At 45.0% G+C, this 26,218-nt stretch overlaps 1 protein-coding gene across 4 annotated transcripts in view; it reads left to right on the top strand.

Moving 5' to 3' along the window:
- The window catches only part of PPP1CB (protein phosphatase 1 catalytic subunit beta), a 253,961-nt gene that overhangs the window by 72,399 nt on the left and 155,344 nt on the right, over positions 1-26,218 (top strand). For all 4 annotated transcript variants that reach the window (XM_029592964.1, XM_029592966.1, XM_029592963.1 and 1 more), the window contains exon 2: positions 10,108-10,239. In XM_029592964.1, coding sequence (XP_029448824.1) covers positions 10,108-10,239 — 132 coding nt within the window. The remainder of the gene's footprint in view (positions 1-10,107; positions 10,240-26,218) is intronic.

Below are 26,218 nucleotides of genomic sequence, written 5' to 3' on the forward strand. Positions count from 1 at the left end.
ACTTAAAAGAATACCAGCCCAATTAACATATGAGATAAAATTATAATACCCTATTAGGATGTTAGTCACCCAATTAGGAAAATGTTATGCAAACAAACTTGTTCATTGATGTGTAAATTAGAGGTGGTGCTCTAATTTGTCAACAATGCTCTCTGAGACTGCTGCTGAATTGTCTTGCTGGTAATCTTACACTCTCCTGGAATATTCCATACTTTATGTAAATAAAGATTTTTCTTTAAGCTGACAGTATTTGTTTATAGACCACAAACGTTTTAGGCCTCTCTAGCTGGCCAATTAGTAAAGTCCGCTGGAGAGCGCACAGGTGCGCGATTCTGTATTTAAATGAGGCCCTGTGGTAGAAACAGGCAAAAGGAGGCGCTAGGGACACTAGTGCGTCCCTAGCACCTCCTTTTGGCCCAGAGCGGCGGCTGTCAGCGGGTTTGACAGCCGACGCTCAATTTTGCCTGCGTCTGTTCTCAAGCCCGCTGACAGCCACGGGCTCGGAAACCGGATGCCGGCAAAATTGAGCGTCTGGTTTTCGACCAGACAGCTGCGGGCTGACTTCAAATTTTTTTTTTCTTTTTACTTTTTTTACCCTTCTGGACCTCCGACTTAATAGCGCCATGATATTAAGTTGAAGGGTGCACAGAAAAGCAGTTTTTACTGCTTTTCTGTGCACTTTCCTGGTGCCCCAAGAAATTAACGCCTACCTTTTGGGTAGGCGTTAATTTCTTAAAGTAAAATGTGCGGCTTGGCTGCACATTTAACTTTCTGTATCGCGCAGGAATACCTAATAGGGCCATCAACATGCATTTGCATGTTGAGCGCGCTATTAGGTTCGGCGGGTTGGACGCGCGTTTTCGGCCCCTTACTGAATAAGGGGTAAGGGAAAACGCGCGTCCAATGGTGGGTTAATAGTGCACTCCGTACTGTATCGGCCCATAGGTGGGAATGCTGAAAAAAGGGGGCAGTGTGATGTACCTGGTTGGTGAGTGAAGGCTTGTCCCTTACCTTTCTTCTCTTCATATTGAGCCCGTTCTCTCCCCCCCCCTTCCCTTGTGTGGGGGACTCCACCTGATTTGTATATTTTTATTGATTACTGGCAGGTGAGAGATGTTTTATTTGGGGTTTGTTTTGTTTAAATATAAAGTTGTAGGTTTAATGTTTATGCTTATTTTGCTTTGTAGTTTAGTGATGGCACCTGCCACACAATCTTAGTGTGTGGTTCCCTGGTAGCTAAATGAGTGAGTGGTTCCAGTGTTGCAATTGGCAGTATAGTTCACACCCAGATATTTTTGCCTCTCGCCTAATTGATATTGAGTTGGCTTTCCTGGTAAATTGTGGGCCAAGCATTTAATCGAGTGAGCCTAGCATATTGTTTTGTGTGGTCTCTAACTATACTAATACTGAGGATGTCCAGACAGTGTGTGCATGCTTTGTTTGGGAGTGCTGCAGCTGCATATGTATGATTATATGTACACCCAGGAGGAAAGGGGAGATATGATTAGACATTCAAATATCTCAAAAGGTTTCCATGCAATGGAAAAGAGGCTCTAGAACGAGGGGGTCATATGATGAGGTTGAAAGGGGGTAGACTCGGGAGTAATTTTAGGAAATATTTCTTTACAGAGAAGGGTGGTAGATGCATGGAATAGCCTCCCCTGGAGGTGGCGGAGACAAAAACAGTATCTGAATTCAAGAAAGCATAGGATAAATAGAGGGCATCTCTAAAGAAGTGATGGGATTTAAAATGCTAAAATAATTGACAGATGGGCAGACTAGATGGGTCATATAGCCTTTTTCTGCCATCATGTTTCTGTTTTTCTATTACTATTACAACTGTAAAAGAGAGACAGGATTCACATATCACCCACTAAAGCTAGCACACCATGGCTAGGCTGAGAAGCAGATGACTGCCCTGACCCCAGATGCCCAGAATGTGGAACTGTTTCCATAATGATACTACAACCCATGCACTTTCATTCACTTTACAACTACAAGGACTTGACCATTGGGTCCATGCTAGTTACTGTAAACTGACATTTGTTCCAGTTATAGAAGAGGTCCATGAATGGGCCATTGTCACTTGCTTGCAACCTTAGAACAATAAAACTTACAATCTATTTGACCCTGCAACAGCAAATGCTGAACCCCACTGGGCTCCTTAAGGGTCTGGTAGTGGATAGGCCTTGAAATCTCTCATCTGCTGAATTCTACTGGAAGGGGTCCATTAGGGCCCCACAACAGACAAGTGCTTGCACCCTGATAAAAACGGCTTTTCCTGCACAAGATATGGCTAAGCACCACCCTTATTCATTCTGACTCACATCATCACAGCAATGCCTGTTCCTGGAAGAAATGCCTATTTTTGACCACCACAATCCAGATGAGCCTTAATCTTACCAGCTGCTGAATGTGCACTCATCTTCCAATCAATTCATGTTTTTCATCTTATGTCTGAAACTGACTCTGGCTACTGAACTGTTTCACATCTTTGACGCCTATATTTTAAAGAATTCTTTGTCTCCTAATTCTACAGCCTGCACTTCTGCTTTGTCTCTTCTCGGACTTCTGGCTCCCTGGTGTTCCAATTCCTTGCTCAATTCCAGCTCCCTCGCTTCATTCCCATCGGGGGGTACTCAGTCTCTCATGCCTTGCTGGCCACCAGCTCCGGAGGGCCCAACTTGAAAGGAAAGTGGCTGGCAGAAAAGAAAGACGCCTATAGGTTCTGCTTGCACCATCATGAGCCTGGATTCACCTCTACAAGATACTAAGTTGCTTACTCCTGAACAACTGACAACAGTCTGTGTTCTATCAATACGAACCTTGGAACTTTAACAAGACAAACTTTTCAACTTATTTCTGTGGACAATTTTACTTTTAACATTTGTCTGGCCCTTGGCTTCAAGACTCCTCATCCACTTCCAAGCTTCCTGGCTTTGCCAAGTCTACACTGATCTTGCCCTTGAATCTGCTTCATCTTAACCCAGTCATATGATTTGTATGGATGGTCCAAAAATTCACACACATCCTCCTCCAAGAAAGAAATGACAAGTATACACTTCATTCATTTTCCATCACTTTTGAGTACACCATTTTCAACTTCTGTCCATAGTTATGTCAACACTTCCATGATGGCTTCTGCTTCCAGTAATGTAGATATTCATCCTCTTCATCAAGTGAAAAGACAATGACTAACTCCATCAGATCCATCTATTTGGTATAAATTTATGTATTAATTTTCAACTTCAAACTATGAACTAGAAATCTCACCTCCATGGTAGAACAAATAGCCAACAAAACTAACAAAAGATTGGTAAAGCCTCAGCAATAAGTTTCCTTACTTGCTGGTGTAGTCATGGATAGCAAGACAAGTATTGAATGAACTTGCCTTTTAGTCTTTTTTTTTTTTATTAAATATGGTCTTATTGTAAGGTGTGTTAAGTGTGTGTAGTAGCAAGATATTCATAAAAATAAGTTTTTAGATCTGTTCAACTAGAATATTATATTACTGCCTTGCACTTGCTCTGACCAGTAGTTAAGTTCTGGGAAGTCTATCCATTTCTCAAACGTACATTAATCTAACTTTGGGTAATTGCCAGGTTCTTGTGGCCTGATTTGGCCTCTGTTGGAAACAAGATGCTGGGCTTGATGGACCCTTGGTCTGACCCAGCATGGCTAGTTCTTATGTTCTTAACTTGAACTTTATTAATTGTTGATTATACATATACCATGGAGAAAAGATTTTTGGCCATTTCCTGCCGCCTCCTCTCTAGAGGAACCATTTTCAATTCAAAGCTTCAAAACTGCATATGATTTTTAATATCAGTTTTCTATAACTCAAGACTTAGAACTTAGTCCCCATGGACCTTCTTATATTTATCTAAATTACTAGTTATGCCATCCCACTAAATATGATGAAGGGAGGAAGGTTGGGTGCTTTGAAAAGGTTTTCCTATGAAGCTATTACTGCACTGTAAAATTACACCGATCAGATTTGTAAAATTATTCAAGGTTGCTGACATAACAGAATATATTAAAATGTAGGGCAGAATTAAAAACGTATGTCTAGTTCCGTCTTGTTTTTTGTTCGGCCTTCTGGACTCAATTTACAAGAAATCAGATGATTTACAAGAATCCCAGCCCCATTAACATATATGAGGTTAATTATACTGCTATCCTATTAAGAGGTAGGTGAGTAGGACACATTTGAGAAGTCCTGCATTAAAAATACTATGAATCCTAAGAACCTTTGGAGGCTTTAAATATCGCAAACAGCAATTACTGTAAATCTCAGGCCTATGAAAATACACTGAAACTTTGGTACAAATACCGTACAAATGTAAACCATATAGGGCTGATGCAGTGTCATGCACGTAAAAAGGTGCCTGCAAACTGGGTACCTGTTTTTTCAATGCACGCACATTCACCTCTCTTGGGTGGCCCAATGCAATAATCAAATGAGCTGTTGCGCTAAAAAGATGCGCGAGGGATAAATTGTGTCCCCCCAGCGCGACCTTGGCATCTAGAGCCCAGGAGACATGGCTGTGTGCGGGTTATGAAAACAAATGCGCAATACCAGTGTCTGTTTTATCCCACTGCAACTAATTTACCAGCACAATATACATGGCCTGGAGTGTGTGTATATTGTGCACCCAGAAATTAATTTTTCTGTTAAGCCTTTTTATTTTTTTCATGATGTTTTTTGTAGTTCCTCCTATTTATATCACTTCGATACTAAGGAGGAACCACAGAAAAGCAATATCTTAGGTTTTTTAGCTGCACCTTGTTGCTCCGGAGCAGGCATAAAAATTGACAGGCTAAAAAGTGCGTTGGGTGCATGGCAATCTCTTACTTTTATTGGGGTATTTACATGTGATAAGCGCTATTAGCTGTGTCTTTGTTTGGACATGCATTTTGGATGCATATCCAAAATGTGCGTCCAACCATTTGTTAACCAGTGAGCTGGGCTTGGGCGCACTTTATTGCATCGGCCCTTATATAATTCTGTATAGAGGGTTACTCGCATGTACTGGCTCATCTTCTTGAGCATTCAGGCTTCTATAAAGCTTTCTCCAAACTTGGTAGAAAGCAGAAGACCTGTTTCATCATTATTCAGCTGTCATTAAGCTTTATAAGCGTGACATAGAATACCATGGTGTTCTAGTAAAACTGGTTTGTGGTAGTCATTACATATGCTGCAGACAGATGCTTGGTAACACACACTATCTGTTTCAGTAGCTGATTTGAGTTTGTTGTGGTAACTATTTGTTTTGTATGAGGAGAGTGAGAAAGACAGACATGTTCACTGAACTTTTTATTTTAGTTTTGTAATTTTTAATCTCTGCTAAAACATAAGAGAAAATTGGCACTTTCAAATATCTTGTTTAATTTTACAACAGGTTTGCTTGATGTTCTTAAGTGCATTACTTTTCAGAATTAGTATGAAATAAATCCCTGGAACTGTTTTGGCTGGGATGTTGAGGACTTTGACTTTGTTTTAGGAGGGAGGAGTGACTTTTAGTGCAGTAGAAAACCCAAAGCATTAGCTGCAATTGTGGAAACATTTGGGCTATGATCCAAAATGTACATACCTCACAATTTGTAATGCTCTATTTCATCCAGAGTTTCTTGGGATCACTACTTTTTAAATATATTAAAATAAAAAATGGAGCCAACTGTGTGCCTTGCATTGTTCAAGATAGATTACTTAGTAAAATCAGTGTCATAGCCAGACTATGGCCAGTATGACCTTGGCCATAGAAACCAGGCCAGGAAGAGCCTCACACAGCCAACCTTTGCATGCAGTTATCTGGCTGCTGGCAAAAGTGAAAACTTTGTGCAAGAAAGCACAGCTCAACAGAAAGGAAATGGAAGTACAAGGCCAGAGCTTGTGTGCTCTCTGGCAGGCCCTTTAGCACCTCACTCCCCCCCCCCCCTCCTCCTGCTGGGAATGTCTGTAATCTGTCCGAGGGACAGGGCATTGCAGGGCCTGTTGGAGCTTGCATACCAGCTCTGGCCCCTCTGGATTTCTTGTTACTGCTACTGCCCAGAGCAGCCATAAGATGAAGTATGAGAAGTTGGTAAGGGACAGATGTCAGGGAAAGAAGCCGGGAAGGGGCCATTGGTGGAAGGTTGGAGGAGATGTGTGGGGGCAGGGGTGGGAGTAGAGTATTAAGAGGAGCCTGGAATGGGCCATGGGGAACATAGGAGAGAGACCTTTTTTGGGGGGGGGGGGGGGGAGGAGCCTTGTGCAGTAATATAGCCAGTCCACAGGCAATGCCCCTGCTTGGCAAGGGAATGCGCTGCTCCTTCCCTGTTCTGGTCAGAAGTTGGGGTTCTGGGGACCCAGGAATGTTTATGGGAGGAGGGCTCTGGGGGATGTGTGTGGGAGAATGGGGGGGCTCTGAGGACTGATTGAAATCATAGATCATGTATTTGGCAGAGCTCTGGAGAATTGATCATGTGTTGAGGGTAGTTGGTTATAGAGAGGAAGTGGCAGATGGCAGGCTTTTTTTCTTTTAAAAGGCTGACAAATCCTAGTGGTATAGGAGGAAAGTAATATTAGTGTTTCTCTTCGGTTTCCATCTTCAGCCATTGGGTGATAGCCACAAAGCATTGGAATGGCCAAACAGCAAATGAAAGAAGAGGAGGTTGGGGCCCCAAATCCTGCTATTTCCTACTCCATTTCCATGCTGCTACGCTTCCCCCCCCATGCAGTTCAATGATCTTGTGCTTGAAAGGATCATGGAATTGCAGGAAGGGGAGTAGAGATTCCAGTGGTTAGAGGAGCTGCACTGAGTCCCACTGGCTCTGGATCACAGAGCAGGAAGATAAGAGGAAAAAGGTGCAAACTCCAGGAGATGAGAGGAGAATGAGGTCTTGGGGAGGTAGCATGGGGTACCTGATAGGGAACGTTTTGTGTGGTGCCTGGGGGGAAAGGGGGAAAAGAACTGGGAGGTGGGTAACTCATGAGGAGGTATGGGGGAAGGATGAAAGGGGGTGCCTGAAAGAATGAGTAGAAAAATTATTTTCCAGCTCATGGTGTAATGTTATATACAGTAGGATTTCTCAAGCCAGTCACGGTGTACCCCCCAGCCCATGAGTGGCCAACTTCAGTCCTGAAGAACCGAAAACAGGTCTGGTTTTCAGGGTATCCACAGTGAATACGTGAGAGATGCATACATTAATTGTGCATGTCCTGAAAACCAGACTTTCAAAGGGGTGTTCCAAGACCAGCTTGAGAAACACTGGTGGACAGGGAGAGTGCACACTTCTTCATTTGGCCATAGGTGCCAAGCTGCCTGGTGATGGTTTTGGTGAAATTAATTGCTCTAAAAATTGCAGCCTATATTGAAGTACAATGAGACTAAGACTTGTTCAGGGTCACACAGGGGGCCGATGTAATAAGCTGCACTGAGCTTACCACGGGATTTTATTCTGGTTTTAGTGCAGGTTGTGTTTGGCACTAACCTTACTCAGGAATGTAATATGGGTTTTAGTGCTTGAAAAAAAACCAGAGCCATGTGTGCATGCAAATCCCATGTAAAAGAAGGCATTGGCTATTCTCCAGCAATGTAGGGAGCTGCATTAAAAGGCAGACAGCTTTAAAGCACATTTTCTTAATGCTGGAAATCTTAACTTCTGGGTCGGAGCAGCAGGAAAACTTCACATTTCTGGTGGCCATGTTATACTATTGCTTTTTCCCAGTGTGATAATGTCTAGCTGCTTCTGCCAGATTGAACACAGCAATAGAGTAGCTTTGGCCACCAGAAATGTGAGTTTACTTCACCTTGGACCCAGGAGTTTAATTTTCAGTAAGCCCTTGGGGTGGGCGGCAACAGCTCATTAATACACTAGCACACTGCATGCCAGCTTTGGTGCACTGTTTAACTGTAGATGCCCATTCCAGGGAGCTTATAGTTCAGCTTTCTGTAAGTGCTCACATTCCTGCATCCAAGGCCATTTTGGCAAGGAATGGGAAGTAAAATCAAAACAAGTTCTCTTGGGGGGGGGGGGGGCACTGAACCTTTTTGAAATCCCTTTTAAATCTTATGCCAGATTGTCTGCTTTTAGTCTTAACTAACTTTATTTGTCTTATTAGATTGTAAGCTCGTTGAGCAGGGGCAGTTTTGTTGCATGTTTGTTCAGCATATTATGTATGTTGTGTAGTGCTCTAGAAATGTTTAATAGTAGTAGACTGCCAAAGTCTGGCACAGTACCAAAGTGCATACTGTTAATCTGAAAGTGCCCACCCCCAGAAAGCTTATGCTTTGATTTTACGTGGCATTGCATGTGAGATTGGTGCTGGGCATCTCAACTTGTGGCCATGGGCACATTCTCTCATTCAGGTCCATTTTGACATGGAATGGCAAGTAAAATAATAAGTTCTCTGGGGAAGATATACCTACAGTTGGATGAACAAAGCATAGGCTGGCTGGTTGGGCACCAACAGCTGAACAGAGCACACTTTAGTACTGTGTGTGTACTGTCCAGCTGTTCAAGATCACAAAGAACCTATGACTGGTACCTGGAAATTTAACTCCTGGGTCTGAGGTGAAGCAAACTGACGTTTCCGGTTCCCAATGGTTGTCTGTTGTAGTGCCCACTGTGGTACTCCACCTTAGATGCAAGAAGGACTTGCACTGGAAATTTAAGTTCTCTAGTGCTGGAACCTACAGCCGAACTATGTATAAGCTCTCTGGTAAGGGCACTACAGTATGCAAAAGTACATACTATTTAGCTGAAGATGCCTTCCCCGAGAGCTTATGTTTTGTTCAGCTATAAGTGTAAGACCCAGAGAGCTTACACTTGATCCGAGGTGGAGTAAAAAAATCACATTTCTAGTGGCCAAAGTTATTCTGTTGCTGTGCCTGACGTGGCAGAAACAGCTAGACACTACCACATGGGCACAGCAATAAATATAATGGCCACCGAAAACGTGAGTTAAATCTTACTCCACCTCAGGCCAAGGAATTCAAACACTTACCTCCTTATACCTGTGTTTTTAAATTGGAAGGCTTGTGACCAAAATGGCCTTGCATATAAAACTAGTGCTGGGCATCCCAACTTGGGCACAATCTTGCATGCATGAGCATTTGGACAAGGCATGCTAAGTGAAATCAAAGGGTAAGCTCTTTGGGACAGGCAACTAATGGAATGTACAGCACCAAAGTGTGTACTTTTCTTCAGTAGGTACCTGTCGTAGAGAATTTACCCTTTGATTTCATTTGGCATGCCTTGCCCAAATGGTCTTGCATGCAACATTGTGCACAAGTTGGGATGCCCAGCACCAGTTTTACATGCAAGGCCTTTTTGGTCGCAACTCTTTGTGTCAAGCACGTGCCACCTTACTTTTCTTTTTTCTTTTTTTTTAAAGCACTTTTCTGCATTAGTGTAAATTTTTCAGGTTAACTCACATTTTAGCACATTTTTTTTGTTTAGCAATTTAACTCCTATTTGCATCCTATTAACTAACTGCGTTCCATGGGAACCTTCCCCATTTTTTTTTTTTTTTTTACACCTCACTAAAATGAAATCCAGTTATTGTATGGGTTTCATTACATCAGCCCCTTAGAGAGCAGTGGAGATGAGAGTTGAACTGAGGTCTCCTAGGTTTGCAGCCCTGTTCTTCACCACTATCAATCTGTCCTAGATGTGACTGAAGAAAATGGTTTAATTATTGAGTACTACATTGTGAAACTTTTGTTCTTCCACCTTTGGTGTCTGTGCCATGTAGCAAAACTAGGAAGCTTTCTGACAACATAATACATACCTAAAAATATCAGAACAGTATAAAACTTAGGTGCAGAAATAACTAGACCTTGTGGCATACATCGTATTAACTATTCAAATATCTATCTGTAGTTTTAAATGATGTAACTTATTTTATATACAAGCTGTTCTATAGTACATCTTTAATTTTTTATAATGCTGGTGTTAAGCATTGCGTTTTAATTGCTACTTTGTGTACATCTTTTTAAAATTATTGGGTAGCTCACTCTTTTTTGGTAGCTTAAGGCGAATTGCATTCAGGCATAGTAATTTATGTATTTTTGCTTAGTATTGTGGGAGAATAATTCACAATTTTTTTTTTCTTTAATTCAGTGCGAGGATGCCGTCCAGGGAAGATTGTACAGATGACAGAAGCGGAAGTCCGGGGCCTATGCATAAAATCGCGAGAAATTTTCCTTAGTCAGCCCATCCTCTTGGAACTGGAGGCACCTCTAAAAATTTGTGGTAGGTGAAATTTGTGTAATCTTTATGGTGGGGTAGAGAAAAAGCATATGTATATTTTATAGTGGAAATGGGACAGTAGGTGAAATATGCTAATTAAAGTGAAAATGGATGGATTGATTGTTTCCCATCATTTTTATGGGACACACACAACTCTGTAATCAACCTGGTGGCTAAGAGCCCAAGTGCATCCTTATTTGACAGTCTTGAGCTAAGTTTCACAGTATTTTATTTTTTATTTAAATATTTTCTATACCGCCGGTAAGATAGATACCGTCACAGTGGTTTACAGTAAGGCACATAAAATAATGTTGCTAAAATATATCAATTTACGCAGGTGCCATAATGGTTCGGTAACATAGTTTTGTAAACAATATTAATTGGTAAATGTGATAAATCATGTCCAAATCTCTCTGTATCAGTTTTGAATACAAGAATAGCTTTATAATTGTAACTTTATCCTTTAATGATGAACAAAAAAATAAAAATAAACTACACACATTTTGAGTACGGTGATGTGTGTGGATGTTCTATTGACCGTTCCTTGCACTTCCCTGGGTTCTAACCTCCCTTCTCTTTGTGATAAGCTTGTTTAAACAGCCATGTTTTAAAACTTTTTCTAAAGGTTTTGATGTCTTTGTAATCTTAACTCTAAGGGCATTGTGTTCCATAGTATAGGTCCTACCAAGGATGGCGCCCTTTCTCTTACTTGTGTTAGTCTTGCTGTTTTGATTGATGGAATAGTTAGGAGTGCTTTGGCTGCTCTCAGTAGCCAGTCTAGCAGAAAAGTGAGTCTCAAACGTCTGTTTACCTTTTTGAAACTGATAATGCAAAACAGTGGTGGCTGTGACAGGCTAATAAGTGATCCCCAGATATCGTAATCCCTTTTCCCTTCAGTCTTATGATCTAACTGCTGCTGTTGCTATTGGTCTTTCTAGTTATTGGTTAGTAAGGTAAACACATAATGCATACTCTCCCTTAGCAGATATTGAATGCTTTATCACATTCAAAAATCTGCCTCATTGCAGATGTTTAAAAAAAAAAAAATCATATAGGAAACTGTACAGTTTTTTTTTCCCTGGGTGGGGGTAAAAGAGCATAACACCAGGCTTGGCCTCTGCTTGAGCAGAGGAGTCATATGTTGGTGTCCACCTAGTGGGGGGCCTGGACCTTGGGGCTAGCTGAAAAGTCAGCAACAGTGGCTGGCCTGAGCCTAGCAGAGATGGAGATAGTGGACAAGGTTTCTCTGACTATAAGTGAATTGCCTCTTATTTAGGGTTCTGTTATAATCCTGGTGAATGCAGTAGTTCTTATTTCTCTCAACTCTTAATTTATGGGCCCATAAGTGATGTGCCTTGTTCTCTTTATTGTAAATGGTACCCTTAAATGGAAACCCATGCTTTAGTTGCAGACCTGGATATGGAATACCTATGTGTTCAAAAATATTCTTTTCTTTTAATTTAACTAGTACTTAGGACTTGAAACACTGAACTCCTACGATCATCACTCATTGGGATATCCGTCTCTCTCGCCCGTCTTGATTGTTGGTTATCCTTCTCATAACTGGCCTCTTGTATTGTCCTTGACAGGGTATCCCTACCTGCAATCAAGACTTTCTGCCTCTTCTTTCATTACAACAAATGACTTAACTCAGACTGGCTTAACTCCCTACCCTTCCCTCCCACTCCTGCTCTTTCCTTTGCTCCACTAGTTCCTACCTACCTCCTGTTCCCACTGCTACACAGCCACTTCCTATTATCCTCAGTTATATTTCCCCCTATTCTCTCACCCCTGTCCCGTATGCTCCTGAGTTCATTCATTTATTATCTGCTGGTTATTACTATCTGTTAATTTTAATTGTTAATATTCGAATTACCGTTATAGTTGGTGCTTTACTTGAATGTCATATTAGCAGTTTATCTACCCCTGTTACGTTTAACCCCTGTTCCATGTAATGCTCTTCTGTAACTACTGTTTCAATGGAAACTGATGTGATATGTATTTGCTACATGAACACCGGTATAGAAAAATTCAAAATAAATAATAAATAAATATATCTGGTGTAAATATTGCTCGGGGGGGGGGGGAGTCTTCAGTTCAATGGCTGTCAGGAGCCAGTGATTGTGTTAAGCAGACTAGTGCATGTGGTTCCTGCTGCATCATTCCAGGAGGCAACAGCAGCTGCCACGGATGTTCGAGGCAGGGAGGGGGGTCCAAGCCACATGACTGTACTGCACTGAGGGACAGTCAACAGCTAATTTGGAAAAGCTTTTTCCTGCTGGCGGACTGTGGGCTGCTGGAGGAATGGAACCATTTTACAGTTATGGCCCTTTTCATGTAGCAGAGATGGACTTCTGCTGTCCCCTGTTCCTTTTGGCAGAGGAGACACCAGGCTCCCAGGGCTTCCCTTTTTCTTGGAATCGATCCTGTTGTTGCAGGGCTTGGGCATCCTTAGGTGGGATGAGTCCCCCTGGGCCCTCCAGGAAGTGTCCCTTATACAAGGAGCTATAAGACTTGGAGGAGGATAGGGAGTCCCTAAGGGAAAGGCATTGCAGAGACTTGGAAGAGAATTTAGAAGATCAACTCTAAGGGAGGAAAATGAATCCTCAGTGGAACTTCGAGCTATACGTTATGTTCTGCATGCGTTCAAGGACTACCTTTCACACAAGACTTTTCTGATTCAAATGGACAACACAGTCGCCATGTGGTACCTGAACAAACAGGGAGGTACGGACTCGTATCTCCTTTGTCAAGTAGCCGTACAGATTTGGGGACTGGGCCCTGACACATTCCATATTTCTCTGGGCAACTTATCTAGCGGGCATCCACAACATAGTTGCAGATTGCTTCAGTCGTCAGTTCCAACCACACGAGTGGTCCCTGGATCCCTTAATAGCGACAAGGATGTTCCAGCATTGGGGCAACCAACAATAGACCTCTTTGCATCACACCTGAATCACAAAGTGGACAGATTCTGCTCTCTACACAGGCAGAAACACCAGCCAGCCAAGGACGCCTTTGCTTGCCTTTTGGAACTCAGGCCTTCTATACGCGTATCCTCCAATACTGCTCATAACCAAAACTCTAGTGAAGCTACAACAGGACAAGGGGTCCATGATACTCATAGCCCCATATTGGCCTCGACAAGTATGGTTTCCCATACTTCTAGACCTCTTGATCAGAGAACCAATTCACCTGGGTGTAGCTCCCACTCTCAGAACTCAGGATCAGCGTTGGTTGCGCCATCCCAACCTTCAATCCCTATCCCTGACAGCATGGATGTTGAAAGCTTGATTTTACAACCACTCAATCTTTCAACCAATGTCTCTCAAGTGCTTATAGCTCCACGTAAACCTTCAGCATGAAAGAATTATTCTTCGAAATGGAAAAGGTTTACTTTGTGGTGCACGCAAAAGAATATAGACCCTTTCTCCTGCCCCACACCTTCTCTACTAGACTATGCCATCTTTCAGACTCTGGTCTCCAGACCTCATCTGTAAGAGTACACTTAAGTGCAATCTCAGCTTACCATAATAAGATGGGAGATGCACCAATATCCATACAACCTGTTTTCAGCAGGTTTATGAGAGGTTTAACTCATCTTAAACCACCAATTCGACCACCTGTCACAGAATGGGACCCGAATCTGGTCTTAACAAGGCTCATGCGTTCTCCTTTTGAACCTATGACTTCCTGTGATCCTAAATTTCTCACATGGAAGACTATCTTCCTTATAGCCATTACATCAGCTAGAAGGATTAGTGAGTTACAAGCACTTGTCACGTACTCGCCCTATACAAAATTCCTACATGACAGAGTGGTTCTCCATACACATCCAAAATTCCTTCCCAAAGTAGTTACGGAATTCCACTTGAACTAATCCATAGTTTTGCCCACATTCTTTCCAAGGCCTCATTCTCACCAAGGGGAATGGGCCTTACATACCTTGGACTGTAAATGTGCGCTAGCATATTACTTAGACCGCACTGCAGTCCACAGGAAAACCACTCAACTCTTTGTATCTTTTGATCCAAACAAACCGGGTAATCCAGTGGGCAAACACACTCTCTCCAACTGGCTAGCAGATTGCATAGAGTTCTGCTATGAAAAAGCAGGCCTTCCTCTCAAAGGGCGAGTAAAGGCACATTCAGTAAGAGCAATGTCAACCTCAGTAGCACACTATCGTTCAGTGCCAGTTCTTGACATATGTAAAGCAGCAACATGGAGTTCTCTTCACACCTTTGCAGCTCATTACTGTTCGGACAAAGGAAGTCAAGATTCAGCCTACGGACAATCTATCTTAAAACTTGTTTCCAGTATAATCACAACTCCTTCTACATCCAACCTGCTGGGATTTTTGTCTGCCTCATTTTTTACCAAAAATACTGCAATGTTGCTTCATTATAAAATGACTCAGCCTATATCTTGCTTATCACCCATATGTGAGGACTAGCATCCTGCTTGTCCTGGGATGAAGCAAAATTGCTTACCTTGTAATAGGTGTTATCCCAGGACAGCAGGATGTAGTCCTCACGAAACCCACCCACCACCCCGCGGAGTTGGGTCCGATACGTTTTATTTTATTTTTGCTAAAGCTTACTGCTACATACGAGACTGAAGGGAGACCCCTGTGGCTGAGAATATCATGGCATGCTGGGCATGCTCAATGGGCTCAGAGTGCCAGTCAAAAATTTCTAGAAAGTTTGACACAGTTTTCCGCAATAGGGCTCCGTCAATGACATCACCCATATGTGAGGACTACATCCAGCTGCCTGGGATAACACCTTTTACAAGGTAAGCAATTTTGCTTTAATGCAAGTTTCTGCTTGGTTTATTACATATGGCCTAGACTGCATGGATGTTTTACATGCATCTCATTTACATACCCATCCTTTATTGCATCCCGCAGAGGTGCCTGCTTTTGCCACTCATGCTTAAAAAAAAACAAAACAAAAAACAAAAAAACCCAACAAAGCGCTGATTCCACATGGGTCTCATTACATTGGTGCCAAAGAACTTAACTCATTCCTAAAAATTGGATGCAGGAAGATTGACTTGGGTATATTGGTGACTGGGAATATATGTGGGACTATAGGATTCTTTTGAAATGGGATGGTTTACATCAATCCAAAAAAGGTGGCATTAAGGCAGTTGCTGGACAAAACAGCACTCAGTGCTTTTGGTGCATTTCATTTTGGGCTTGTGTATTCACAGGCTCTGACTCAGATGGACAATGTTGGCACCTAGGAAGGTTGCCCTTTTTGCTCATCCCTTGCCACGACCCTGGTCCTTACCATTGTTCCCTTTTGTTTTGGAACTCTGTGTGCAAAAACGTTCTTGTGTGCAGTGTAATATACAAAATTGTATGCAGTGTTCTTAGAATGGTGTTTCTATTTTCCTTATGTGTTATATTTTCCAGTGTGCTTGTTTTGACCTGTGTGTGCATACTCAACTTAAAGGGATTGATTCTTTACATATCATCCTACTTTGACCAATTTTAAAAGAAATGATGAGGGTAGACATAGATCAATCTCCCTCTCCTGTAATGAAAATTTTCAAAAGATAAAAAAAAGCCTTATAATCACATTCAGAGAGGAGGAGGAAAAAAGCAAAAGTGGAAGAAAATTGGCAGCCAGTGCATTTAATTCAATTTAAAAAAAAAAATGAGGGGAGCAGAAAAAGGGAGACATCTTGGAGAGTCATGTATGTGAATGCTTGAAGTTTATTAGCAGCTTGGATGCTGTCCTGGTAGAGATTGACTTGGATATAGCTGCAGTAAAGAAGTCTTGATATAATTGAAGCCAAGATCATCCCCAAGCCATGATCTATTCAGAAGAGTTAGTCCTTTGAGAATTCTGAGCTACTGCGGAGCGCAGAATTCCCGCAGATTTCTTCTGTGCAGTATGCAGAATTTGCCAGGCCCTGGCGTGCCATGAGCAGGCCAGGGCCTGCTCATGGCACGCCAGGGCCTGGCAAATTCTGGCCAGGGCCAAGTATGCCCTGGTATGCTTCGAGGTCTCCGCTCGAAGCATACCAGGGCCTGCTTCTTTGCTGCAAGTGGAGGCTGACCCTCTTGCTGCGAAGGTGCAGGCCCAGGCATGCCACAAGCGGAGGCCGCCCTGCTGACGGCAAAGGAGCAGGCCCAGGCATGCCGCAAGCAGAGGCCGACCTGCTCTTAGCGAAGATACAGCAGGCCTCAATGAGAGTGAGTATGTATGTAAGACTGCGAGCCTGGGGGGATGAGAGTGTGTGGATGTGGGTGCCAGAGAAAGGGGAGCCTATGTGAGGAGATTGTGAAGAAGTGAGTGTATGTGAGAGAGAGAGATTGGGAGCTGGTGTGTGTCAAAAAAGGATTATGTGTATGTAAGGGTGCTTGTTTGTGAGAGAAGGGAGCCTCTGTGTAGGGGAGGTGAGCGAGAGAGGGAGCCAGTGTGCAGGGATATGTGAGGGTGTATGCGTAAGAAAGGAAGCCTGTCTAGGGTGTGTGCAAGAGAGAAGGATCTTATTTTTGGGGGGGGGGGGTAATGAGAGAGGGAGTTCGTATGAGGGTGTGTGTGTATACGAGAGAGAGAGGGGGGGAGTCTATATGAGGGGTGTGTGCATGAGAGAGGAGCCATTATGAAGGAATGTGTGTGAGAGGGGAGCCTGTATGGGGCTGTGTGCGCAAGAGAGGGAGCCTTTGTGAGGGGCAGTATCGAGAGAGGGGTCAAACTCTGGGAGTGGAGATAGTGGAAGGGATTGAGCCTAGAGGGGGAGGGGAGGGAGTAGCAAGTGGGGAAGTTGGGACCCGAGAGGGCAAAGTGAAAGGAAATTGGCCAAGGGAGTAGGGAGAGAGGGTGGAAGAAACTTAGTGAACGTTTAGGGAAATTCTGCTCAAAACATTTTAAACTCTGCATCTTTAACTTTTTTCTGAATTACATTTTAAATTAATTACTTAGACAGTCATGTATATTGTTATTTTGACCAATATAAAGTGTGCAGAATTTTGCAAAATTAAACATTTTTTTTGTGCAGAATTCCCCCAGAAGTAAATAGAGAAAAGGGGGAGGAGTAGCTTTTATATAAGGAACACAGTAGTAACCACAGAAATGTAGGGAGAACCTGAATTACTGTCAGTACCCTGGAAAAAAGCCTGAGAGAGAGTCTGTTTATGAAAATATACAACACTGGAAGGAGATGGATTCAGAAATAGTATACAAACAGACTGTTTGTAGGGGACTTCAGTCTATTGAATGCGGATGGAGCCTATCTGCTGCAACATTGATTAAGAGTTGAGAAGTCCTGGATGCTCTACAGAGCACATTTGTAATGAGATAGTGAAAGACCTCACTTGAGAGGAAGCTAAATTGGATCTGTTACTAACAAATGGAGGTAGTACTGTTTGACCTCATGGTAAAGGAAAATTTGGGGAGTCTAAAGATCACTATACAGTAGAGTTAATTATTAAACTACAACCTGAAATAAACCATACTAATAGTAGGGTTTTGGACTTCAGGAGGGCTGACTACAAAAGGATTGAGTGATAGAGTTAAGGAAGTCCTACTGGGATTCCAAGAGCTAAAAGGTACAGAGGAACATTGGTCAGCAGTAAAAGGGAACATTGAGAAGGCAACAAATCTTTGTGTAAGGCAGGTTGCAAAAGTGCTTAAAAAGATTTAGTATGGTTTTCTAAGGAATCTGTAAGAATAGGCATTAAAAATAACAAGCAGAGGTATTAGCAGCCAAGAGCATGGGTGGTAATAGGTTAAAAAATGAAAAGGAGAGACATACAAAAGGTACAGCCTCCAGAACTGAACAGGTCTTGATAAGAAAGCAGACTATAAATCTTGTAATAAATAAAGGTGAGGTCGTAAAAGTAATCTACACAGAACCAATATTACCTCTTTCTTTGAGACAAGCAGGATGGTAGTTATCACACATGGGGGTGACATCAAATGGAGCCCCGATGCAGAAAACTGATGTCAGTTTCTAGAATTTTGACTAGACACACTGAGCATGCCCAGCATATCCTATACCACGTGTCCATGCAGGGTTCTCATCAGTCTCTCTTCCACAGAACTGTAAACCTTGTGTGAGTTAGCTCCCTTTTTAGCTGTTTTTAACCTGGTGGAAAAGGTTTTTTTGCTCTTCATGTTTTCACTGTTTTTTCTTTGATTCTGTCACCGGGTCTCTCTCGTTGCCTTCCCGTAGTTTCTCTAGTCAGGCTTTTCGGCATTTCTTTTTGTGGTCGATTTCCCCTCCTCCCCCGTGGTGGCAGTGCTTCAGTTTCTGCTAGCCAGCGATGCCAGCCGCCATTGATTTCGACTTTGTGGCCCTTTTTGTTTCTCCCTGTCATGGCTACATCCAGTTTTCACCAATGCCCCCAGTGCCTGAGGACCATGTCTGTCACTGATCCTCATGAGTTGTGTATCCTCTGTCTGGGGCCATTGCATGATGTCCGAGGGTTGCTGCATATGTGCTCAGGCGACCCCGAAGGGTCGTCTGCTTAGACTTGGAAAGATAAATCAGCTCTTCAAGTCAAGTAAGTACAAATCATTGGATTGGAAAGACCTTGGAGCCGCACTGAAGGACACTATACTATCACCATCGGTGGGACCATCTGTTCAGTTGATGCTGCTGGTAGATATTCAATATATACTATTCAATATACACTATTATATTAATATACACAATATACAATATACACTATTCAATATATACCTCCTGCCCCTCTGTCAACTGCTTACGGACCTAAAATTAAAATTCTATCTCTATGCAGATGACGTACAGATTCTGATTCCCATTACAGAATCTCTCCCTAAATCTCTCGCCTTTTGGGAAATCTGCCTCAAATCTATAAACAGTCTGCTCACCAACTTGAATCTAGTTCTGAATGCAAATAAGACTGAACTCCTAATCATCTCCTCGGACCACTCGGCCTTAATCAATCCACCAGCAGGCAACACCCAGATCACGCAAGTAAGGGACCTTGGAGTAATCATTGATAACCGTCTGAATCTTAAGAAAGCCATCAATAACACTACCAAGGACTGCTTTTATAAATTACAAGTCATGAAAAGGCTCAAACCCCTCCTCCACTTCCAAGATTTCAGGACAGTGCTCCAAGTCACACTCTTTTCCAAAACAGATTACTGTAACTCTCTTCTCCTCGGGCTCCCTACTTCATCTATCAAACCATTACAGATGCTCCAAAATGCTGCGGCAAGAATCCTGACTAATACCAACAGAGGAACACACATCACCCCCATACTACAGAACCTGCACTGGCTGTCAATCAAATATAGAATATTACACAAGGCTCTCACTATAATCCACAAAGTCATTCACAACCAACAACTAGACCTCCAGATTCCCCTCAAATTATACTCATCAGACAGACCGATTCGAGAAGCATATAAAGGCACCCTGCAACCCCCTACAACGAAATCTACCCGCCTATCATCTACCAAAGAACGAACCTTCTCTACAGCTGGCCCAGCCATCTGGAACAAGATGCCCACAGAACTCAGATTAGAACCATGCCCGTTTACCTTCCGCAAAAAACTTAAGACATGGCTCTTCATCCAGGCCTTCACTTAACCTACAGTTCCAGCAATTCCTCACTAATTCAGACACTGACTCCTACCTAAACTCTCTGACAAGTGTAGCCTATACACTTATGCCTCTTCTCATCATATTATTGTATTATCTAATTTGTTCAGTTATGCCTTCTATCGCTCCGGCTATCCTAGCCCTCCAGGTTAATACCCCTTGTTATATGTAACTTTCATTTCTTGTTATATGGTTGACTTTGTTATTCCCCTCATGTTATTTGTAAACCGATCTGATATGAATTTCTTTCATGAAGGTCGGTATATAAAAATGTTAAATAAATAGGGGCACTGGAGACCGACCGTTGTCTCTCTCCTCTGGGCCAAGGACACTAGGCTCATTATCTTCGGCCTTGGCACCGGGGAAAGACCAGGCCAAGCATAGAGGGAACCCTAAGAAGCATTGGTACCGGTTCCAGTCAACTGTGCGGGGATGCACTGGTTTTTACTGCAATGCTCCTGAAGCGACCCCCCCCCCCCCCCCATGGTGAGGAGAGCCCATCCTCCACTGGTGCCGGGGGTCCTGGTACCAGTCACCGAACCCTCTTGTGGTTCAGAAGATCTGGCATCACTCCTCCCATTCAGTTGGTGTTGACATCGGTAACGTTTGAGGAGGAGCTGGAGTGCTTAGACCAGCTGGTGGTGGAGCAGGCCCTACAGGGCTTTGGTCCTCTGGCATTGATGGCACGGATCCAGTGCTGCCTGTCCTTGTACCACTTCTGGAGAAGCTGTTTGCTTATCAGTGCGATACCAGCCCAGCTGGCACCGGTTCCTGGGACAGCATTGGTGCCCGGTGGGGCACAGAGGCCTTCCCCTACTGATATGGTCGTTGCTGGTTCCTCCAAGGAAGAACCTCCACTGAGGCTTGTAGTCCCCCATCCAGTTCTAACAGTGCCAGCACCTCTGGACAAAGGCAGAGTACCCAGGGCCCCATTACCTGTGGCATGCAGAGAGGATGAGGGTCCCTATGAACCCTGGAGGGATGATCTGTCTGAGTCCTTTTCCAAGGACTCTGATGGTCTCCAGTCAGACCCTTCTCCTCCATATGAATAAAGAAAGTCCTTACCTTGAGGACTTGACCTTTGAGGGTTTTGTGAGGGTGATGGCGGAAGCCATCCCATTTCAGCTTTTGACAGAAAAGGACACCAGGCACAAAATGCTCGAGATCCTCCAGTTCATGGAGCCTTCTAAGGAGATTGTGGCGGTCCCAGAACACGAGATCCTTGAGTTGCTGAGGATATGGGAACACACCCTCACAGTACCTCTCAACAAGAAGGTGGATGGGGTTTATTTAGTCCAGAAGGCTGTCTGATTCGAAAAGCGTTGGCTGCCGCACCATTCGGTGGTGGTGGTCGAATCTGCTCTTGAGGGCCAAGTGCTCTTGAACCTATTCTTTGGCGCCCCTGGGGAAGAACCATGGGGCAATGGATGCTCTTGGGAGGAAGGTGTTCCAAGACACCATGCTTATTGCCTGCATCGCTGCCTACCAGCTCTACATGAGCCAGTACTCGCGGGACATCTGGAAGCAGGTGCAGGAGGTAGCTGAGCAGCTCCCTCAACAGCAGCAAGACACCCTCATGTCACTGGTGCGCAGGGGTCTGGAGTGCGGAAATCACAAGGTCCATGTGACCTATGATGTCTTCGAAATGGCATCAAGTGTGTCTACGGTAGGAATCAGTGCCTGCAGAATGGCATGGCTGCGGGCCTCTCATCTCTAACTGGAGGTACAAGAAAATATCACTGATGGAGAGAATCTCTTCGGAGATAGGGAAGGGATGCTGTGTCCCAACTTCAGTATACCATGCGACTCTCCAACTATCCGCCAGTACTCCAGAGCTGTCCTCATCCAGTAGGCCGTTGAAACTTGGGCCAAGGAAGTCTTTCTTTCACCAGAAGAAGTACTATCCTCTGCTTCCTTGCTCTCGTCAACACCATCAGGGCTCCTGTGGCCGTCCCAGGCAGCAGAGAGTCCCCAACCCCCAGCTAGCTCCTCTGTCAACTCCATGGATGGGTTTTGACTGGACTTTAGGAAGCGTAAGCCAGTTATCCGTACTTTGGATGATGGACCCTCCGGTCAAGGGCAGACTGCTGTTCTTTGTGAACCAGTAGCCCAATGTAACTTAGGACCAGTGGGTTCTGTCCATCGTTCGCCAAGGATACCAATTGAATCTATTGGGTGTCGCACCAAATTGCTCTCCGTGCCTACATTGGAGTCCAGTAGTGCATCAGGAGGTACTACAAGTGGAGCTCTTCTCCTTAACGGCCAGAGCAGTCGGCTTGTACCACCAGGGCAAATAGGGCAGGGATTCTACTCCATGTACTTCCTAATTCCAAAGAGAACAGGAAGACTCCTTCGCATCTTAGACCTAAGGGCCTTGAACAAGTTTCTACAAAAAGAAAAGTTCAAGATGGTTTCCTTAGGCACCTTGATTTCCCCCCCCCCCTTTTTTTTTTTTTTGCAGAAAGGGGACTGGGTATGCTTCCTTACCTAAAGAACGCATACACTCATATCAAGATCTTCCCAGGTCACAGGAAGTATCTCCGATTTGTGGTGGGAACACAGCACTTACAGTATCAATTGTTGCCATTTGGGCTCTCAACAGCCTCACGGATCTTCACAAAATGCCTGCCTGTGGTGGTGGCGCACCTCCGCAGGCTGGGAGTGCATGTCTTCCCATATCTGGATGTTTGGCTGGTCAAATGCATGGACCCTTCAGGTGTTGGAGTCACTAGGGTTTGTTCTCAACTACCCAAAGTCCATCCCGGCCCATCATCTCAGTTGGCCTTCAAAGGAGTCCTGCTAGACATGGCTCAGGCCAAGGCCTTCCTTCCTTGCCAGAGGGCCATGCTGAAACTGTTGGGCTATATGGCTGCAACCTTCTGTTACTCCCTTGGCATGTTTACGCATGTGCAGAGCCCAATGGACCCTGAGGTTGCAGTGGTGCCAGGCCACTCAAAGCCTCCTGCATTGCATCCCAGTCACCCAGTCTCTCTGGGACTCATTGTTCTGGTGGTGGGTACCTTCCTGTTGCAGGGGGATTTGAACAGATCTACATCTGGGCTCTCCCAGATGTACAGGCCAGACAACAAACCAGCCTCTGATGCCCTTGCCTGTCATTGGGGCAAGGGTTCTCACAGGACAAGCAGGATGGTAGTCCTCACAAATGGGTGACATCGAGGATGGAGCCCTGTACGGAAAACTTTTCTGTCAAAGTTTCAACAAGCTTTGACTGACACTGGCACACTGGGTGCACTGAGCATGCCCAGCCTGCAATTATCCCTGTGAGCCACAGGTGTCTCCCTCAGTCTTCTTTTTTCCGCTCTGCAGTCAGCATAGCGGTTGGAGCTCTGTGAGGATTTTTTAACTAATTACCTCATGGAAACACTTAACTTTTCACTTCAAAAAACACTTTTCCCTGCACAGGTCTCCCTCCGCGTACGTTTTTACGACGCTCGGTGAGTACTAATTCTTATTTTTCGGTCGGTTCCTGTCACTATCTTAAGGCTGTTAACTGACTGAAGCCTTCCCTTCCCCCATTTTTCAGTTAGCTTTAAACAGCTTGCGAGTATCTCTGTGACACTCTGCTTGCTTATGCTAGTGGGGTAGGGATTTTTTCCTTAACTTTAGGACCTCTGTAGCTTCAAGTCCTTCGTTCCCTGGTACCCTCACGCAGTCGATACCCTATCGCTACACCGGGACCCTCCTAAACCGCCCTGGGCTTTTATATGTCATCAGCGCCCCTCCCCCCACGGTGCCCTGATGCCTTTATCCATGTTTTTTGCTTTTCAGTGCTACCAGGCTTTTTCCTCCTACGCACTGTTTTTTCCCTTGGGCTTCCTCGGTGCCGTCCCTACCCGGATGCATGCCATTGACGCACACGCTGTTAGTCACTGCCATGCATACTCGGGTTGCCGCCACCGCTGCCCGAGACACTTTTTAACGATCCCAGGGTCACTTCATCGATGCCACCCCCCCTTTTGGGGGATGCCATCGATTGCCCCATCCTCCCCACCGATGTCCAGCCCTTTTCCATCGGTGGGCATCGGTGCCACATCGATTCGTCGGTGGGCATCGGTGCCGGATGGTCCCCATCGGTGGGCATCGGTGCCGGATGGTCCCCATCGGTGGGCATCGGTGCCGGATGGTCCCCATCGGTGGACATCGGTGCCGGATGGCTTGTCCGTCGATGGCATTGGTGCCGGATGGCCGTCCGTCGATGGCATCGGTGCCAGGTCCTTTTGCATCGATGGACACTGATGCCCAGGTGTTTCATCCATGGGCATCTATGTTAGAATGCATCCATCGAGGGTAGTCGATGCCAGGCTGCTCCCATCGGTGAAATTCGATGCCCATGTGGGTCCCATCGGTGGGTATCCATGCCGGCTCGATTCCGTGGATGGGCGTTGATGCCAATGCCAGCCTTATGGCTGGCATCGATGCCCATGCCGATTCCAGGACTGGCGTTGATGCCGGGATGGAATTCATCGACTGGGAGATCCATGCCATCGATTCCATACGTGTCCATATCGATGCCACCGACACACGTGTCTGGGGCACTGATGCCATGTACACTTGGAAATCTGAGTCTGTCCAAATCGATACTGTCAACGTCTGTGGCCCTATAGTTGATGCCCGTGGCCATGCCACAAACGGTATAAATGCCCGCCTCCATGCATCGATGCCCTCGACACCTCCGTTTTCCTTCGGTGTCCTTGACGCCCTATTGATTCGACTTCGACTCAGTCGATGCCGGTATCTTTTTCAATAACGGCAATGTTTTTCGATTATTCGATTCCACATCGTTTCAAAGATACCTATGCCACTGCTGTCAGTGCCCGTCACTGTCATCATTCTCCTGGCCAGTCATCGACGATTTTTCATACCCATTTTGATGATATCCTCGAAGCCCCTTAGGTTGCCTTCAATATCGTCAATACCGACATAGCACCGCCACATAATACCCTCGCCTCCTCACATTGCTCCACGCTTTGGGTTCTTTTTTAAGCCCCGTATTAGCTTAAGACACTCCATTGTGTCAGGAGCAGAGCAGGCGTGCTGACAGTTCGTCATCGATCGCCTTCCAGGACGACGAGGGCTTCCATCTCGGCGCTGGGGAAAGACCGGGCCGAGCACCGTGGCACCCATCATCGCCGACATCGTGATCGTCCGCCGCTGACGCCATCCAGCACATCGGTGCCATCCTTCTCCAGGCTGGACAACGCTCGGGCAGAGCGACATCACCACTGCCATCAGCACTGTTCCTACAGTTTTGGCAGTCCTTGGTGATCCAGAACTTCCGGATCCAGGTCCGACAGCTTCTGCATTGGCGTCACGACACATCGAGCCGCTGTGACGAGGGAAGGGAACATGAGTTCCGTTAGGGCTCCTCTGTTCCTGGCGTGCCCCACCGTCAAGTGGTGTGGGACTATGGCCATCTGTTACACTTAGCAGTCTAAACGCCACTCACGCCTGGCCTGTCTCCTCTGTACCTGTGCCACCATACCGGGTTTCAGAGCGAGATGGACGTTTACGTCCCCGGCCTTACCCTCGAGGACTCCGGAGGACCGTCGGAGTCAACAATCTTCACGGCTCGTCTTGCGGCGATCCACGTCGGATGGTAAGTACCCGCTTCGGCGGCATTCCCATAGAGTTGTGTTCTCCCATTCGGACCGTGGTTCGAAAAGTTCTGGGTCATGTGCCTTTTAGAACTGTATTAGTGTCACATATCGCTATGTTAGCTATGTTAGCCACAATATCAGGAGAAACCCCTCTATCTTCTTGGGATTGCAGCAGGGCTTCTTCTCTTGTCAGTAACAAGTCCCTGTGCCGACCAATGCTCTGACTCTTGGTTTCCCTCCCAACCAAGGTCCAGCTGCATTGGCTGATCTGCTAAACATGAGATTCAGCAACCATTGCCCCATGTACAAGTCCACCTTGAGGCCTGGCCACAGGTCTCAGTGTCTCCTTGTACAGCATACAGAAATGCGGGGTACCACTTACCGCTCACACACCTGCAGGAGCCTACATGATATCCTCCATTGGGACACCTCCTGGTCTCCCATCTGGTCAGATATCAGAGCGGCCACCCCACCTTGTACCAAAGTCTCGGTACACTCCCCCAGGCGCTACGAAGTGCAGAGGGGAGAAGGGAGGGGGGTTGGGGAGTTTTAATTGCACTATTCTTTCTTTTAACAGAAAATAGTTACTCTCCGCACATCCTGGACCTAAGAAAATCCAACTTTCTTTAGACGTCACAGGTACAATGGTATCTTTGGTTACCATCACTCCATACTGCAGTAAGTACATTATTTTAATGTTTCTATGTGCTTTATGGTGAGTCAACATTACAACCCCAAGCTCTGCCGCTGGCACCAGCTTCGGTAAGTGAACT

This window comes from Rhinatrema bivittatum, chromosome 3 (assembly GCF_901001135.1).
Source record: "Rhinatrema bivittatum chromosome 3, aRhiBiv1.1, whole genome shotgun sequence".
Taxonomy (NCBI): domain Eukaryota; kingdom Metazoa; phylum Chordata; class Amphibia; order Gymnophiona; family Rhinatrematidae; genus Rhinatrema; species Rhinatrema bivittatum.